A 15,042-nucleotide genomic window follows, 5' to 3' on the forward strand; every position below is an offset into this window, starting at 1 on the left:
AGATGGTCTTGTAGATGGATTGTTTTTCCCTTTTAGGTACTACGGTAACTAAGGGATAAATTTCCTCAAATTCTGCAAGAGTTACGGATAAAACCTTGACTCTTGGCTCAGCCCAGGAACACATTTAGCAAAGAATATAATAACTCAAAATTTTCTTAATAAACTTGGAACGTTTAACTAGTATTTAACGGCAAAATTAGAAAAACTGTCATGAGTTGTAGATCTGATCAGTTCTCGACCTCCCTTTTCCCCTTCTAAAAGTTTAACAAGCTGAAGATGTAGTTAATGTGTTTAAATTTCCAAGGATTAGAGAGTTAGGTTCAGAGGACCAAACCCCCTGGGAACGATGATTTCCAGGCTTTACTACTGTAGCTAGGTAACATTTTAGCAAGACAGGTGTACCTTTTGTTGGCACGCTCTAATATATAATGAAGCCGACAAAAACCCATCTCCATGAAAAAGCTATTGGTTTTTAATTTGAAGAACAAATATCATCATGATCGTCGAAAGATAAAAATTCTAGCTTAATATAATCAAATTAATTAATTTGTTCCTTCAAAGAAAAATTAATGGACATGAAATAAGACTTCTATATATATTCTTTGGCATACAAATTCTCTAGCTAGCTAGGTTGATTTATATGAGTTCAAACAATTGCTAGGAAAGAAAACCTATATTTCCCACTTCATGCATGGAGTGCACGCTACGAAAAAGCTTCTTCTCCATGAGACAAGAGCCCTGCAAACGATGCAAATCCACATGCCTCCTTCCAATTTTCTCGGCTTATATGAGTAATGGAAAACATACTTCCATGTCAAAGTAACAGACATCTTAGTCGTAGAATTGGGATATCTAGACCGGTGGCCAATTAATTTATGCTGGCTATTAGGTTCTTTTCAGAGTTCAGATTGAATTTGACAAATGACATGTTGAAAGTCAAAAGGAAATACCTTTTTTTTTGCCCAAAAAAGGCAGTACTGTCACTTAAAGCACTCGAATCTTGAACATGTATCTTCCTGTAACTGGCATTTTTTTCTCCATTGTTGGATTTGTAGGCATTATTTGAAACCAAGCTCTTATTTCTCAAGAGTTTAGTCCAAATATAAGTCATTTACTTGATCATTTTCACCCAAAGCTAACTTTTTCACTTGCAAAATGTAACACATAACAAGTTGATTTTTGGTATCTTCTTATCGAGATTGAACTTTTTTCTTTGCTTTTTACATAATATAGTCTGATACATTTTAAATGAGAAAGAAAGGTAGCATATAGAAACTATTGCAGCTTTTATCTTACGTTTCCCATATTTTTTTCAGAATGAGAATATATATCAAAGCAAATATTCAAAAAAAAAAAAAACAGAGAAAAAGCATATATTCTGATACTCATATATATCAGAAAATAGTTAACCAAGTATGCAAATAAAATAAAATAAAATCCCTAGCCATGTTACACTGTATATTATCCCTGAACGGAACAGGGTTTTATATGCAATGAGAATGCATGGAATACAGAGGCAAAAATTAACAGAAGGAATTGCAGATCTCTAATACTATATATCTATGTACTATTTCCACTTTTATTATATGTCCCTCATTACAAGATCGATGTATAGCTTTCTCGATTGAATATCAAGACCTCAAAGCAAAAAGGAGATGAAGAAAGATTCAAAAACAAGGTGAAAAGCACAACAAAAATCCACTTGCACTAACCATGTATCTTTATATCTGCTCAGTTTCAGATGAAACATCTTGAGATGGTTACCGAGCTCTAGGGTTTTGCAGCGGAGAGGCCACAGAAAAGGACAACCGAAGAGTCGGGCTTGTCATTGTGGCATGGAGATGAACCCGAAGGAGGGACAGAACCCTTGGGAAGCATCACAGAGAAAGGCCTGGCTTTGAAGTGCTTCTTGCTGGTCTTTCTTCTGCTCATCTTCCTCTTTCTCTTCTTGTCGAATTCTTGCTTGTTCAAGAAGAAGGGCGTGGTGTTCTTGATGTCCAACACTTGGTAGGCGGGTGCAGGTTGGTTGGAAGGAGTATTCTTGGGTAGCATTTCATTGCATGAGGCAGGGCAAGCGAAGGAGACGATGAGGAAGATAAAAAGGATGAGAAGCAAAGCGAAGAAATGCTTCAAGGTTTGATTGAAACCCATCATCAGAGTTAACGCTTTGGGTTGTGATGCATTAGTATTGAGCAAAGAAAAATGGGAATAAGGTCAATCCCTGAGATCTGAAAACCGTTAATCCCAAGGGGTTTGTTTCTGCATTTTAAGAGAGAATTAAGAGAGTTCGAGGAAGGTGCAGGCGTGAAGCCGTGGAGGTAGGCGTTAAGGTGTAAAGCCTTATTTTTTTTAGTACTGGGGCCAAAGAATTTACTACAATTAGAATTTGGGCTCTGATTTCTATTTGCCTCACTGGGATTAAAGCTATGGTTATAGTAGGCGGACTTTGGTACTTAAGACCAATATCAATTATGGGTTAGAAACTTAAAATATTTTGTCAATAGCTTTAACAATTATCGTTAATTATAATTAAGATCTTAATTGCAAGCATCCATCTTTCTGTTTGGAAGATATATTTCCTCTACATTACAAAATTTCTCATATGCAACAAAATTTAATGGGTGAAGTGGAACTATTCCTCTACATTGCATTATGATTTAAACTGTTGAACTTATGTAAGTATATATTAAGAATTGCTAAGCTTTGATGATTCCTCTATCATGATGAAATGGGATTTCATTTTCTTTTGTTTTCAAGTTCTTCTTTGCCTCTTGGAAGAAAAGGATGTAGATTTTTAAAGAACAAAAAACAATTTTTTTATTTTTTTATTATGTTTAATAAAGTAAAGGGAAATTTTGTATCATTATCAGAGGAGAAAATAAAAAATAATTGAGTGTTAAAGCATTAAATTTTTAGGAAATAAATTTAGTTATTAATTACAAACAATGCAACATATCTTTTTTGTTTTTGGGTAGATGGGGTTGGAGTAAAAATAAAATTTAATAATAATGGTTTTATTAGTAAATCAAATTATCTGATTCCATCGATGAAACTCTATCAAAAATTAATTTACCAACCAAATTAGGATACTGTAATTTGTCAAATTAAATAAAAAGATCGCTAAAGAATTTGTATTTACTTTAAATTCAAATTATTTTGTAATGGTCTGATTAGTGGTGCCAGTCGTTAAAAACCTTTGAAACTGCGCGAAACTTCTTCTAACGTTCCTTGACGGACATCAAACGTGCCCAGAGGTGGAGGGACAAATTAATTCCCATCTCTCTCTCTCTCTCTCTCTCTCTCCCCCCTTAAAACGCACGGCACGACCATCCTCCATTGACTTGTAAAGCAGGTAGCAATCTTCATTCCCAGGATAGCGGACGATTCCCGCGACACTCGACCTTCCCCGCCCAAAATTATTTTCCCTCGCTTTCTCGCACTTTCTCTCTTATTTTCTTTTGCCCGTTAAATTTCCCGATCTACTAGTCGGGAGAACTCTGCCTCTGCCTCTACTGCTAATTTAAAAGGAAATAAACAAATAGATCACAGTTTTTTCAAGCATGTCGAAATCGCTTCCTTATTCGATGAAAGATGTTCACTATGATAACGCCAAGTTCCGTCACCGATCTTTCTTCAAGGTATCAGATCTCCCTCCCTTAAGCTCTTTTTTTTCCCCTACTTCTCTGGATTTGACTCTTTTTTAATTTATCTCGTTTCTTAATCGCATTTCATTTCTTTTGGCTTTTGATTTTCCTGCATTATAATTCTCCATTTTTTTATGGAAGTGAATTGGAATTTGTTCTTTTTAAGTTGAAATTGCCTTAGAGGATGCTAATGACAAATTAATACATTATCGTTGCGGATCTGTATAACGATGTAATTTAAATGTGAAAACACGATTATATCGAGGAAAGCGATCAGAATGCAAGGGAAGAAATACTAGAAACGATTAGTAAGGAAATTGGAGCGCAGAAAATTAAAGAAATTCCAGGTCATTTGAGAAAAACTCAAGGAGTCTGATTTAAGTCCTGTTAAGCTTGACAGCCCGGCTAGCTTTAAAGTAATGTGGTTTTGAACTTAAGTGTGTGGATAATGCCGCATATTCAGTTCTACAAATTCATTTTTCACATCACTTAATTGCTTGATGTATGACTTATGACTCTAATTTGGTGTATGGAGCATTCTAATTGTTACTCTTTGTAAGTGTAGTCACTCGTAAGTATCAACACCGAGAGTCTTTTGCTGAATTGCCTAATGTGTTCATGGTGGAACAAATGACTAAAATTTCTAACAAGACTGCTAAAGATTCAGCAATCCTAGGTTATTTCTTTCATTTTTAAGTAGTCTGCATTATTTGGAACGTTTATTTATCATGCTTAACAGTTTATTTTGCAATAGGGGTTTAATTTGAATGCATTCTCAATTCTTCATACTATTCCAGGTGATCACTCAGAACCTACTTACTAGTAACATGAAGCGCGAATGTGTAAGTTGTAGTACAGGGAAGTTTCTGGGGTTATTAATGATCTTTGGCTTAGCGTATCTAATGTTGACTCATGAAAATAGCAGAGATTCTGTTTCTGATGGATTAGGAAAAGGTATTAGGACAAATGAAGAACATAAGGTAGTTACTGATGTTGGCATTAGATTTAAAAAGCTTTTCAGAAGAGCACCCAGGCTTCCTCCTCGATTATCTCCAGATGAAAAAGTTAGTTACAGTAATTTTACTGGTAAACCCATTAAGCCTAATGTAGAAGCAAAATGGAATGCTAGGCAACAAAATGTAAAGGAGGCTTTCACCCATGCATGGTCTGGCTATAAAAAGTTTGCAATGGGTTATGATGAGCTTATGCCAGTGAGCCAGCATGGAGTTGATGGGCTAGGAGGTCTAGGTGCTACTGTTGTAGATGCTCTTGATACTGCCATGATAATGGGTCTAGATGAAGTTGTTTCCGAAGCAGGCTCATGGATTGAGTCGCACCTTTTAGAAAGGATTAGTCAGAAAGGGCAAGTTAATTTATTTGAAACTACAATACGTGTTTTGGGTGGTCTATTGAGTGCATATCATTTGAGTGGGGTGGACCAAGGCGTGAACTCAGCACACAAGGGGCCAAAACCTACTATTTATCTAGACATTGCAAAACACTTGGCCAATCGTCTGCTGTCTGCTTTTACTTCCAGTCCAACTGCCATTCCTTTCAGTGATGTCATGCTACATGATTCCTCAGCTCATCCAGCTCCTGATGGACTGAGTAGTACTTCAGAAGTTTCTAGTTTACAGCTTGAGTTCAATTACCTCAGTGCAATTTCTGGTGATCCAAAGTATAGCACAGAAGCAATGAAGGTTTTGGCTCATTTCAAGACTCTCCCAAAGGTTGAAGGACTAGTTCCTATCTACATCAGGTATGTTTCTTTGGATGCAAGAATGCCATCAATCCCAAGCCATTATTACTTTTAAAATCCATGTCTTTCTTTATTTCTTTCTTGGATTTCTTTTGCTGGGATGATTGATTTTAGTCATCAAACACATCTGAAAATAATGTCATAACAAGGTTTTTGTCTGTTTCCTTTTTTTGGATGTTCAAAACATGCTGGATTGCTTTTGGCATTTTGTTGTCACACCTGTTCTTCTACAAATTTCGTGTTTGGCTAGAGCTGTGTGATAGACCAAAATCAGCAGGACTTTTTCACGCTTTTTGAATTTAGATATACTTGTCATTTACTTGACCTTCATCACGGGATATAGAATGAAAGTTCTAATTCTTTGGTCTTTGTGATTGACTGGATAAGATATTAGGTTCAGAACACGACATAATAGGTTGTTTGAAATAATTTTCGGCTTTTAGTTATCTGATAGCAGTTCTTTTTCCTTATCGACTCTAGTATAGCCTAGGTACAATTTATATTACTGGGAGATCTTTTCTCAGTTATTTAATTGGATGCTTATCTATTCACAAGCAACTCGATGATAGAGGGCAAACAGTTTTTCAGGCCATATGTGCTGAACTTATCATAACAGATGTAGAAAGAAGATTTCTTTGTTAGCTGTGAATGATTTATAAGATCATGTAAGAAGAGCCTGGCTTGATAATTTCCCTTTTAATGATTGTGTTATCTCTTTTATGACGTCCACAAAATGTGAACAACTTGAATCCTTTAAGATTGTTCAAATGATAAATCTTACCTATTCTTGTATGTACAAATTACCATTTTCTTTGGACAAAAATGATTGAATGATGTCAATATGCTTTATCAGCCATTTATATCATTTTTATAGTTATCATCATAGTTATTTATTTATGATTATCTAGTCCTAATACCACCTTGGTACTAAATGCAGCCCTCATTCTGGTGAGTATTTACTTATTTGCTCTTGATTATCTTGCTATATAATGCAGCCCTCATTCTGGTGAATTTAGTGGAGAAAATATTAGACTGGGATCTCGAGGTGATAGCTATTATGAGTATCTAATCAAAGTGTGGCTTCAGCTACGAGCTATTCAGGATGGTAATTTCACATATCTATATGATATGTATGAGGAAGCAATGAGGGGTGTTAGACACTTGCTTGTTCAGAAATCAATTCCAAATGAATTGGTTTTTGTGGGGGAATTGCCTTATGGATCCAAAGGTTCTTTCAGTCCAAAAATGGATCACCTGGTATGTGGTGCTTTCTCAATCCTTAAGTTTTAAGGAATACCCTGCTAACTGGAGATTTTCAGTGCTCCTTTTTAGGTGATAGATGTTAAATTTACCCTCGTCCTGCCATCCTACTATTTAAGTGTTATAATCTTTTTGAGGTTAAGCTGCCACATGATGTGTATCTAGGATATAAGATCTAGGTATATTTGCTTGAGAATATGGGGACACTTCTTTTCTTTTGTTCCTCATTTTCATGAAAGAAGTATGTATTATTGTGTTAAGCAAATTTGGACTTTGGTCTCCACATATCAAATATTATGAAATTCATTTCAGAATGTTACTTTCTTTTTCAATTCCTCCTATATCTTCCAGAACAACCCAATGTCCTTTAATATTTATTTGAGAGAAATTTTCCTCAGATAATATAATGTGTCTTTGGGGTGCTGCTGCACCGCAGCTTCTTCATGAGACAAATTTCATACATGTAGCATGTAACGCTATTAAGCATATTGAAAGTAGCAACTTAATTGCTCTGTGCTGTGTGGTAACCTCTTCCAATTTTCTGTGGGCAATTTTAACCAACCAGATGAAACAGAAGTGCAGGCTGCAAAGAACTTTGATCTTTACCAAATTTTCTTCGGTGGTTATGATCCTTAAGTTAAATTTTTGCTGTGTCATACAATTTGGCATTTGCCTACTGACAAGTTTTACTGCTGGGGAGCTTAGATTGTGAAAATTTTCTGTTAAGAATTGCACATATCTGATATCCTTAGATACATAAATGTGAAGCCTGCTCTTTGAATTTTCTTTGGGTCTATCCCATGGGTTCGACAAGAGGTTTCCTTCTTCCATTTCATAAACCCTCAAATCAATGATGAAGCAAAATTTGATTCTGTTTCCTTGGCACCAAAACTTATTGGCTTTACCATCAAAACTAGAGAATTAGCTCACACCTTCAAAGCAGTATTCTTTGGATCATGGATTGTTTCTTTTCAAAACTATGATGCTGTGTGGTGCAAAGAAGCAGTTAGTGAGTGGAAGAGTTCCTCCCACCAGAGTGTTTCTATTCTATTACAGCTGTAGCTGTTTACCTAAATGAATGCATAAGTTATATTTCTGTATTTATCATTGACTCTCATGAAAGCATTTCTCTGTTGTTGGATCTAAGAGAGTACTTTTCATTGATATGAAAGTATTTTTACTGTCCTTACCAGGTGTGTTTTTTGCCTGGTACTCTTGCGCTTGGTGCCACTAAAGGCATCACAAAGGAGAAAGCTATGAAGGACAACCTTCTTACATTTGAAGATCTACAAAACTTGAAACTTGCAGAAGATTTAGCCAAGACATGTTTTGAGATGTATTCAGTAACTTCCACTGGTTTGGCTCCTGAAATTGCATACTTCCATACTGAGGTTGGTTGGTTCTGCTTAACTTGTTTCTTTAAAGCAGTATAGGATCAAGTAAATGTACACGTGCACTAAAATGGCTCATATTTTCTTCTTCTTCAATTTAAGACCTGTCCTTTTTTTGTTTGCATATTATATGAATATGAAAAGTAACGATCTGCTGAGTTGTTCTGATTTAAACAGGAATATTTTGAAGATGGTCTTGATGGTGGAAATAAGAGTTCAGAATATGTAAATGACATAATAATCAAGCGTGCTGACCGTCACAATTTATTGCGTCCTGAAACTGTTGAATCCTTGTTTGTATTGTATCGTATCACTCAAGACCAAAAGTATACTCTTGTTGCTCTTTAGTTTCTATTCTCTCTCTTCTCTTATTAAGTTCCATATTTATAGAGTGCACATGTGTACAACCTTTTCTTTTTCTATTTTTTTCTAAGACAATGCATTGCAGATATCGTGAATGGGGTTGGCAGATTTTTGAGTCATTTGAGAAATACACAAAGGTGGATTCTGGTGGATACACTTCTTTAGATGATGTCACCACGCTTCCTCCTCAAAGAAGGGACAAGATGGAGACATTTTTCCTTGGTGAAACGTTGAAGTACTTGTACTTGCTTTTTGGGGATAGCTCTGTTATGCCGTTGGATAAATATGTTTTTAACACAGAAGCTCATCCTTTCCCGATTAAAGATGCTATTTAAAGGGTGGCACTAATGTGAAGGGAAGCATGTAAAAGCTTAATGTCTCATGGCCTGGGCACAGAATCCACTGGTCTTTGACATGGTTTAGTAGTCTGAAGGCAGTCCATGTCTGCTTGACCAGGACCCCAGGTTACCAATGCGGTGGCTTAACTTTATATGTGTTCAACACATCAATGAGTTTATCTGCACTTAGACGCCTACAAAAAGAAATGTCATGATGGCATTTACCTGGCCCACCTAATCATGACAGGAGTGTAACATGTATTTGTTCTGATAGACATTTTGGGAGGTTATGTATGGATGGGGTTTGCCCTCCAAAAATATTGAGTGAACTATGATCATATGTAATTGACTTCTCTGATTTAACAGTATTATTGCAATTTTGAGTCCCAAATCAACCGATTCTGTTATATTTTTGGTTATTATTTCATTATCATTGGCGTTGCCTAAAGGTTACAAATTGTCTGCATCTATACATAATTGGCATTTTATTATCATCTGGTCACATTGAAATCTACATTTTCATCTTCATCTTGAAGGAGAAACAGGTTATCACCATCTCGAATGACGTTTATATCATCTATTTCTGCATTCTCAGCATTAATGACCTTTGTAAACGTGTAGCCTCCAAACTTTTCCCCTGCAGTTTCACAAGGTTGCAGAATGAGAAATGAATAAAGCAAAAGCAGGTAAAGATAACTGAAGTGGTTTTTTTATTACTGTTCATGGTTTAAAAATCCCTTCTTATTTTTTGTCCTTTTTCTTTTCTTTAATCTATTTGAATTCTAGTTACATTTGAAGTTGATTTATGATTGTTTTCCCCATATGTTTAGGTTTATTTTCAAGTGCTCTTTTCTGGGCAGACTTACCAGCCATTCTGAGCAGCCCTTGTATTGAATCAGGTAGGAGTATCAACTTTCCAAGCTGTGTACTTGATGTACTGCTGCTTTGAAACTGCATGTGAATAGTAACTCTTGTCTTGGTTGGTGTTATAACCTCTCTATAACTGGGTAAACTGAAGAAATTTTGGGCCCTACTTCTATATTTGCTTTGACTATTCTTGGTGTCATCTGCTGTTTCTGGCCCAATAACCTCTATCCTATGTTCATCTAATTTCCTTCTGTTTTCATAACTCAGTAAGAGCTCATGTATGCTCTTGTTTCCCTGCTGTTCTGCCAATGCTTTCGGCGTCCATCCTCTTGCATCTGGTTTATTTACACTTGCTCCTCCTTCAAGCAAAATCTTAACCATTTCAATATGCCCCTTGCGAACGGCATCATTGACAGCTGTTTGGCCATCCTCTGTTGTTGAAATTCTGCACATTGGAGATCTACCAGTTTGACTCTCCTCTATAGCCTCTGATCCCAGGATATCCATGTCTATTGCTTCTTTCTTTGATGCATATCTCTCTGGCTGATCTTTAAATCCAGCACTCAAACAGCTTACTCCCATTGCTCCTCCCCCAAGCCTTTCATCGTGGATCAAACCTGGATCTAAGTTGGGCTGGTCAAAGCTGCTGCTCTCTAGCGCGTTCAAATTCTGCAAGAAGAAACCATCACTTATTGTTGTTATGACAATAAGTGTTTCCTCACTCTAGAAGTTGTCTAATAAAATATTTACCATGAAAAGATTATGCATTATAACTCGTCCATCTTCCATATTTACTTGTACGGTGTTCATCAATGAAGTTCCATTCAGACGTAGTATTTGACAAAGCTCAGTGGTCCGAACTGTGTATGGCTGTGGCCTATAACATAGAACTCCAATCTCCCCAAACATATCCCCTGCGGCTACCTTTCCTATAACCTGTACATCACATGTGGGCATGTAAAATTTTTTGTTGTGCTGTTAATTTACCTTAAAGAAGAATATTATTGATGTTAAAATAATATCTCATACCCGATTATGCCCATCGGCATGGGAGAGTAAGTTCTGTAATTAGGAATCAACCAATCACCAAATCAATGTCAGAAATTGGCATTGTTTGGTTTACATATTCTGCAGAAAATCAAAAGAAGCCTACTTACAACTGCTCCTGAGACAAGTATGTAAAGATCTGTTGGGGCTTCATTCTGCAGAATGACATCTTCTCTGGGTGGGAAATACTCAGCCTCCATTTCTGAAACCTTTAATGGAGTAGTGAATTTCATTAGCATCTTTTGAAAATGAAATTCAAAGTCAAAGTGAGGTATGTGTACCATTGCTGCAAACTACACCAAAACTTTGTGGATCTCTCCACAGCTCTGGCCTTTTTATTTAAGATAATATTTTAGCTTAAAAAGAGAACAACAGATGAAGAATGATATGGACAAATATAGTTAGCCATGTGAAGTATTACCAGCTGAAAGAGGAAGTCATGAGAAACCCCTTGGAAGAGATAGACTTTCTGCACAATGTGGAAGAAGAGATGCTGTGCAATGCTTGAGCGAATTGCTTTTGGCAAACTATTTAGGGTCTCTTGTTGCTTCAATCCTTCTGTTCTGAATCTTAAGCATATGTGTGATAACATTTGATCTTGTATGTTGGTGGGCAACTGATTTCGTGTCACAAATTCAGAAGCAGCTCTGACTGTATCCCTCTGTAGCACCAAAGAAGTAAACGTTTTTTGTCATTAGCACTCCCAGGCTAGAGATGACATCCTTGTCAAAAGAAAATACTGTTGAATCTGAAGAAGGGCCTGGAAGCTTGTAATGCTCAAATCAGCTACAACAAAAGACTGAGCATTCATACTTGATTTGTAATGTCATACAATGGGCAAGTAATCTTGACATTACCTTTCAGCTGGTTTTTACCTTGAACTTTTTCATATAAACTTGTCAAATTGTGGGGTAGATACAATCTCTTACGAGAATGAACTTTTTCTACAACAAATGGTGGGGTTATGATAGTACCAGTGATTGTGACAGGTGATTTCTTTTGGTCCTTATAGAACCTATTTTATATGTTAGTTCTCCTGGCAGGTTAGTGATGATTTCAAACATCTTGTAAGCTGTAAGGGAACTTACAAAATTACGGGTCCGACTTGTCCAGTGAACTACCAGGTTTGTCATGTTCCCGATGAGGTAAGCCGTTAATCCCAAATTAAACAACATGTAAAAAATATCAAATAGCATCTCTCTTGGATTCTCAGCATGCAAGTCCCCATAACCAGTTGTAGTGAGCGTTGTAATGGACCAGTAAATTGAAGTCACATATCTGTCCCAGAGGCTGTAATTTTTAAAATTTGGGTATACTGCACCAATCCAGGTTTTCGAAGGATCAGGGTATCTATCTGCAATCAGATAGTTAAAGCATCCGGCACAATGTACAGCAAACAGGGTCACCTGAAATCGAGCCGAAAGGAAAACAACCCGTTTTTCAAATGACAACTGAGTCTATATTTCTGATAGAGGTGAGATTAAATAGGAAGTTTCAATGGCTTACAGAAATGAGCTTGGTGCACCGCGTCCAGAAGTAGTTGAAACGGATGTCTTTCTCGAGTCTGAAGGAAAGCAAAACTGTAAGTAAATTTTTTGGTTCTCCCATTGTAACAGTTTTAAAATTTGAAGAAAATAGAAGCTTGATTTGAATCTGGTAATAAACCTTGCAAACAGGGAGCTGACTCGTCTCAGACGCCAGAGTCTGAGCATGTTGAGTAGCCTGAGCCAGAGTTCACTGCCATTATCTGTGAGCAGGATGCTGAGATACTGAAATGGGACAGTGGAACAAACATCGAAAGCAAACCAGGTGGATATGTACCTGATGTTGGAGCATCATACGAAGAAAGCTCATTAATTGCTTGAATAGTAGATTAACAATTTTCATTCTTAGTTGAAGAGAGCTTTGTGATCAAATGTTGCAAAATCTTATTTACCTGATGGCAATCTTCTTGGGATCATCAACAAGGAGATAAGATTGGCTGTCGAGGTATGCAACAAAGAAGGTGAGTATGATGTCGATAGCAAAGAAGCCATTGACAATGTTGTCAACAATGAAAAGTGCATCTTTCTTGTAAGTTAGGAATGCGAACTCGAATGGACAGATCCAGGCAGAGTAAATGACTAGAACAACCAGCCACATCTCCCAAGCCCTGTAATAAGGAATAGGACATAAGGAGCAGCTTTGATAAATTGAAAGAATTATTTGAGTAAACCATGGCCATGGTAATCACCTATAATGAGGGTTGAAAGGGGAAATTATGTATTTACGTAGCTTGGTCGCCTGGTTAATTCTGGCCCCAAGTGATGGAAGGAGATCACTTGAGAAGAAACTGCCATGAATATCACTGCCCATTTGAAATTCATCAATACAGAACCGTTGGAAGAAGTTTTTGGTGCAGGACAATGACATCTTAGTTGTTTGAATCCTCAAGGGTACACCTAACAATAGAGGCTGTTAAACTTATGGCAGGGTCAAGTCTCAAAGGAATGGTTATATATAGCAAGCTTGTGAAGAGGGACACGGGATTAGGTTTCCTTTATGTAACCTTTATCTCAGTTTGCTCCTGACATGTTTAAAATGAATGTGCAAGCTTAAGCAACTAATACGTCACTAAGAGTGGAAGTGAAAGTAGGAGAAGGCTGGGTCAAATTTTCCATCTCGTTTGGACTAGAATGATAAACAAGTTACAAGAAAAACATGACAAGAGGCAGGGGAAAGACCACGAAAATGGAAAGCACTGGAAGTGGCAGACATTGGGTTGCAGCAATGCAGTTGCCAGTTGCAGCAATGAAGAAATTTCTGGGAGAAAGAAAAGGATGGGAGAGAAAGAGAGAAAAGAGGAGAGAGAAAGAGAGAGAGACTTGAATGAATGAAGGTAATGGCAACAGTAATGGTGCTTCTGCTGGTGAAATGCTGCAGCTGGTGGTTGTGGGAGCTCCATCATCAAAGCATGTGAAGGTGTATCTGATATATAGACAAGCCTTTTTTTTTTTTTTTTTGCTAGGACGGATTTTAGTGAAATTTTTTTTTTTGTGTTTTCACTTCAGAATCCAGAGCTGGACCAGACAGCCGCAGTAGAATGGGGGAGGATGTTTTGATTTATGCCTGCCACGTGTTCCAATCAAATCTTTGTTTAGAGGTATGTCACTCTTTTTTACGGCTAAACATCTCCCAAAAAAAATTCCATTTCAGTACCATTCCCTCTTCGCCTTCCTATTAAGTTGCTCAAGTTGTTTGTTTTTGCCACGCAATCAGAACCATAAGTGTGAAAATGCATTCCCGCCATATAATCCAACTGCCCGCCCACGCCACCCCCACCCCCCCCCCCCCCCCCCCCTCACCCTCTTTATAATCCAACTGCCCGCCCTCCGCCCCCGTCCCGTCGAACCCTTCCCCCTTCCTTTTTCTCTCACATATGCTTTGACCCTTTTCTGATCAGTGAACGCGTTATCATTATCTATTTTTGCCGACCTCTTTTTGGTCTGTATCTGATCATGTGATGATAATTTGCATCTTTGCTTATTCCATTGAAATTCTTATATTTATTGGATAAAAAAAGCATTTTTGCCTACTTCTCGATCGGATTCATGTTTGTATCTATCGTCCTTAATGATTGCATTGGACTCCAGTTACTTGCTCTTTATGTTCATAATTAGCTTTACAAAAAGGCTAGAGCCGAAAAGGGGAGAAAGAAAGGTCAGTGGAGGACAAATTCGTTTAAGACTCTAAACTGTATGCCATAGAAAAAGACCCTAAAAAACTGTTACTCGAAAAATAAGCTTTGTATGTAGTAGTAGTATAAAACCTAGAAAAGTTATCATTTATTTTGCATTAAAGAAGTTAAGGAAGTTTTGGGACCCAAAGAGGTCCCCGAATGTAAGGTTGTTGCAAATGCAACGCAAATAAAAAATTTGAATCGAATCAAAATGAATTCGGTTTTTTTGATTTGGTTAGTTTGATTATTTAGATAGTTCGATTAGAATAATTCGGTTATTAGAGTTAATTAGATTCAGTTTGGTTAAAATTTTTTTTTAATCGAACTTAAATAAGGGGTATAATGAGGTGTTCGTATACAAAATAAATCATAAATTATTTTATTGTTGTTTTTATTCATGTTTTTTAATTATTTATTGTTTATATGAGTATCTATTTTAATTATTCTAATTATTTATCGTCATTTTTAATATTTTTGTAATATTGATTTATAAAAAAAATACAACATAAATAAATATATACAAATAAAAAAAATTATCAAGTTCGATTTTAAAAAATTGAATTAATTTAATTTTTTAATTTAATTATTTGTAAAATTTGATTTAATTTCGGTTATTTTAAACATAAATTTAATTAATTTAATTATTAAATATTCA

The 15,042-nt window shown here is 36.5% G+C and overlaps 3 protein-coding genes across 4 annotated transcripts; 1 reads left to right on the forward strand and 2 right to left on the reverse strand.

Annotated features, from left to right (window-relative positions):
• Positions 1-1,770: 1,770 nt before the first annotated feature.
• Positions 1,771-2,151, reverse strand: LOC18596508 (uncharacterized). Its single transcript, XM_018123002.2, has one exon. It carries the CDS (start codon positions 2,149-2,151, stop codon positions 1,771-1,773), a length of 381 nt encoding a protein of 126 aa, XP_017978491.2.
• Positions 2,152-3,235: 1,084 nt separating this feature from the next.
• On the forward strand, positions 3,236-9,162 carry MNS3 (alpha-mannosidase 3). Its single transcript, XM_007025026.3, is given in 7 exon segments — positions 3,236-3,638; positions 4,442-5,403; positions 6,399-6,660; positions 7,857-8,054; positions 8,232-8,380; positions 8,503-8,741; positions 8,744-9,162. Coding segments are annotated over 7 exon segments (1,929 nt in total). The 5' UTR covers positions 3,236-3,560; the 3' UTR covers positions 8,785-9,162.
• Positions 9,133-13,246, reverse strand: LOC18596510 (potassium channel KAT1-like). 2 transcript variants are annotated; one of them, XM_018123425.2, is made up of 11 exons: positions 12,903-13,237; positions 12,606-12,821; positions 12,335-12,490; positions 12,176-12,233; positions 11,758-12,075; positions 11,091-11,330; positions 10,780-10,878; positions 10,652-10,684; positions 10,373-10,558; positions 9,622-10,291; positions 9,133-9,392 (listed from the first exon to the last, which is right to left on the reverse strand). In XM_018123425.2, the coding sequence occupies exons 1-11, from the start codon at positions 13,079-13,081 to the stop codon at positions 9,247-9,249; spliced, it is 2,301 nt and encodes a 766-aa protein (XP_017978914.2). In that variant the 5' UTR covers positions 13,082-13,237; the 3' UTR covers positions 9,133-9,246. The 2 variants fall into 2 exon arrangements, with proteins under 2 accessions (XP_017978914.2, XP_088663281.1); XM_088807155.1 differs by lacking the exon at positions 9,133-9,392 and having other exon boundaries at positions 9,472-10,291; positions 12,903-13,246.
• Positions 13,247-15,042: the final 1,796 nt, after the last annotated feature.

Source organism: Theobroma cacao, chromosome 6, assembly GCF_053813885.1.
Source record: "Theobroma cacao isolate CCN51 chromosome 6, ASM5381388v1, whole genome shotgun sequence".
NCBI classification, from domain to species: domain Eukaryota; kingdom Viridiplantae; phylum Streptophyta; class Magnoliopsida; order Malvales; family Malvaceae; genus Theobroma; species Theobroma cacao.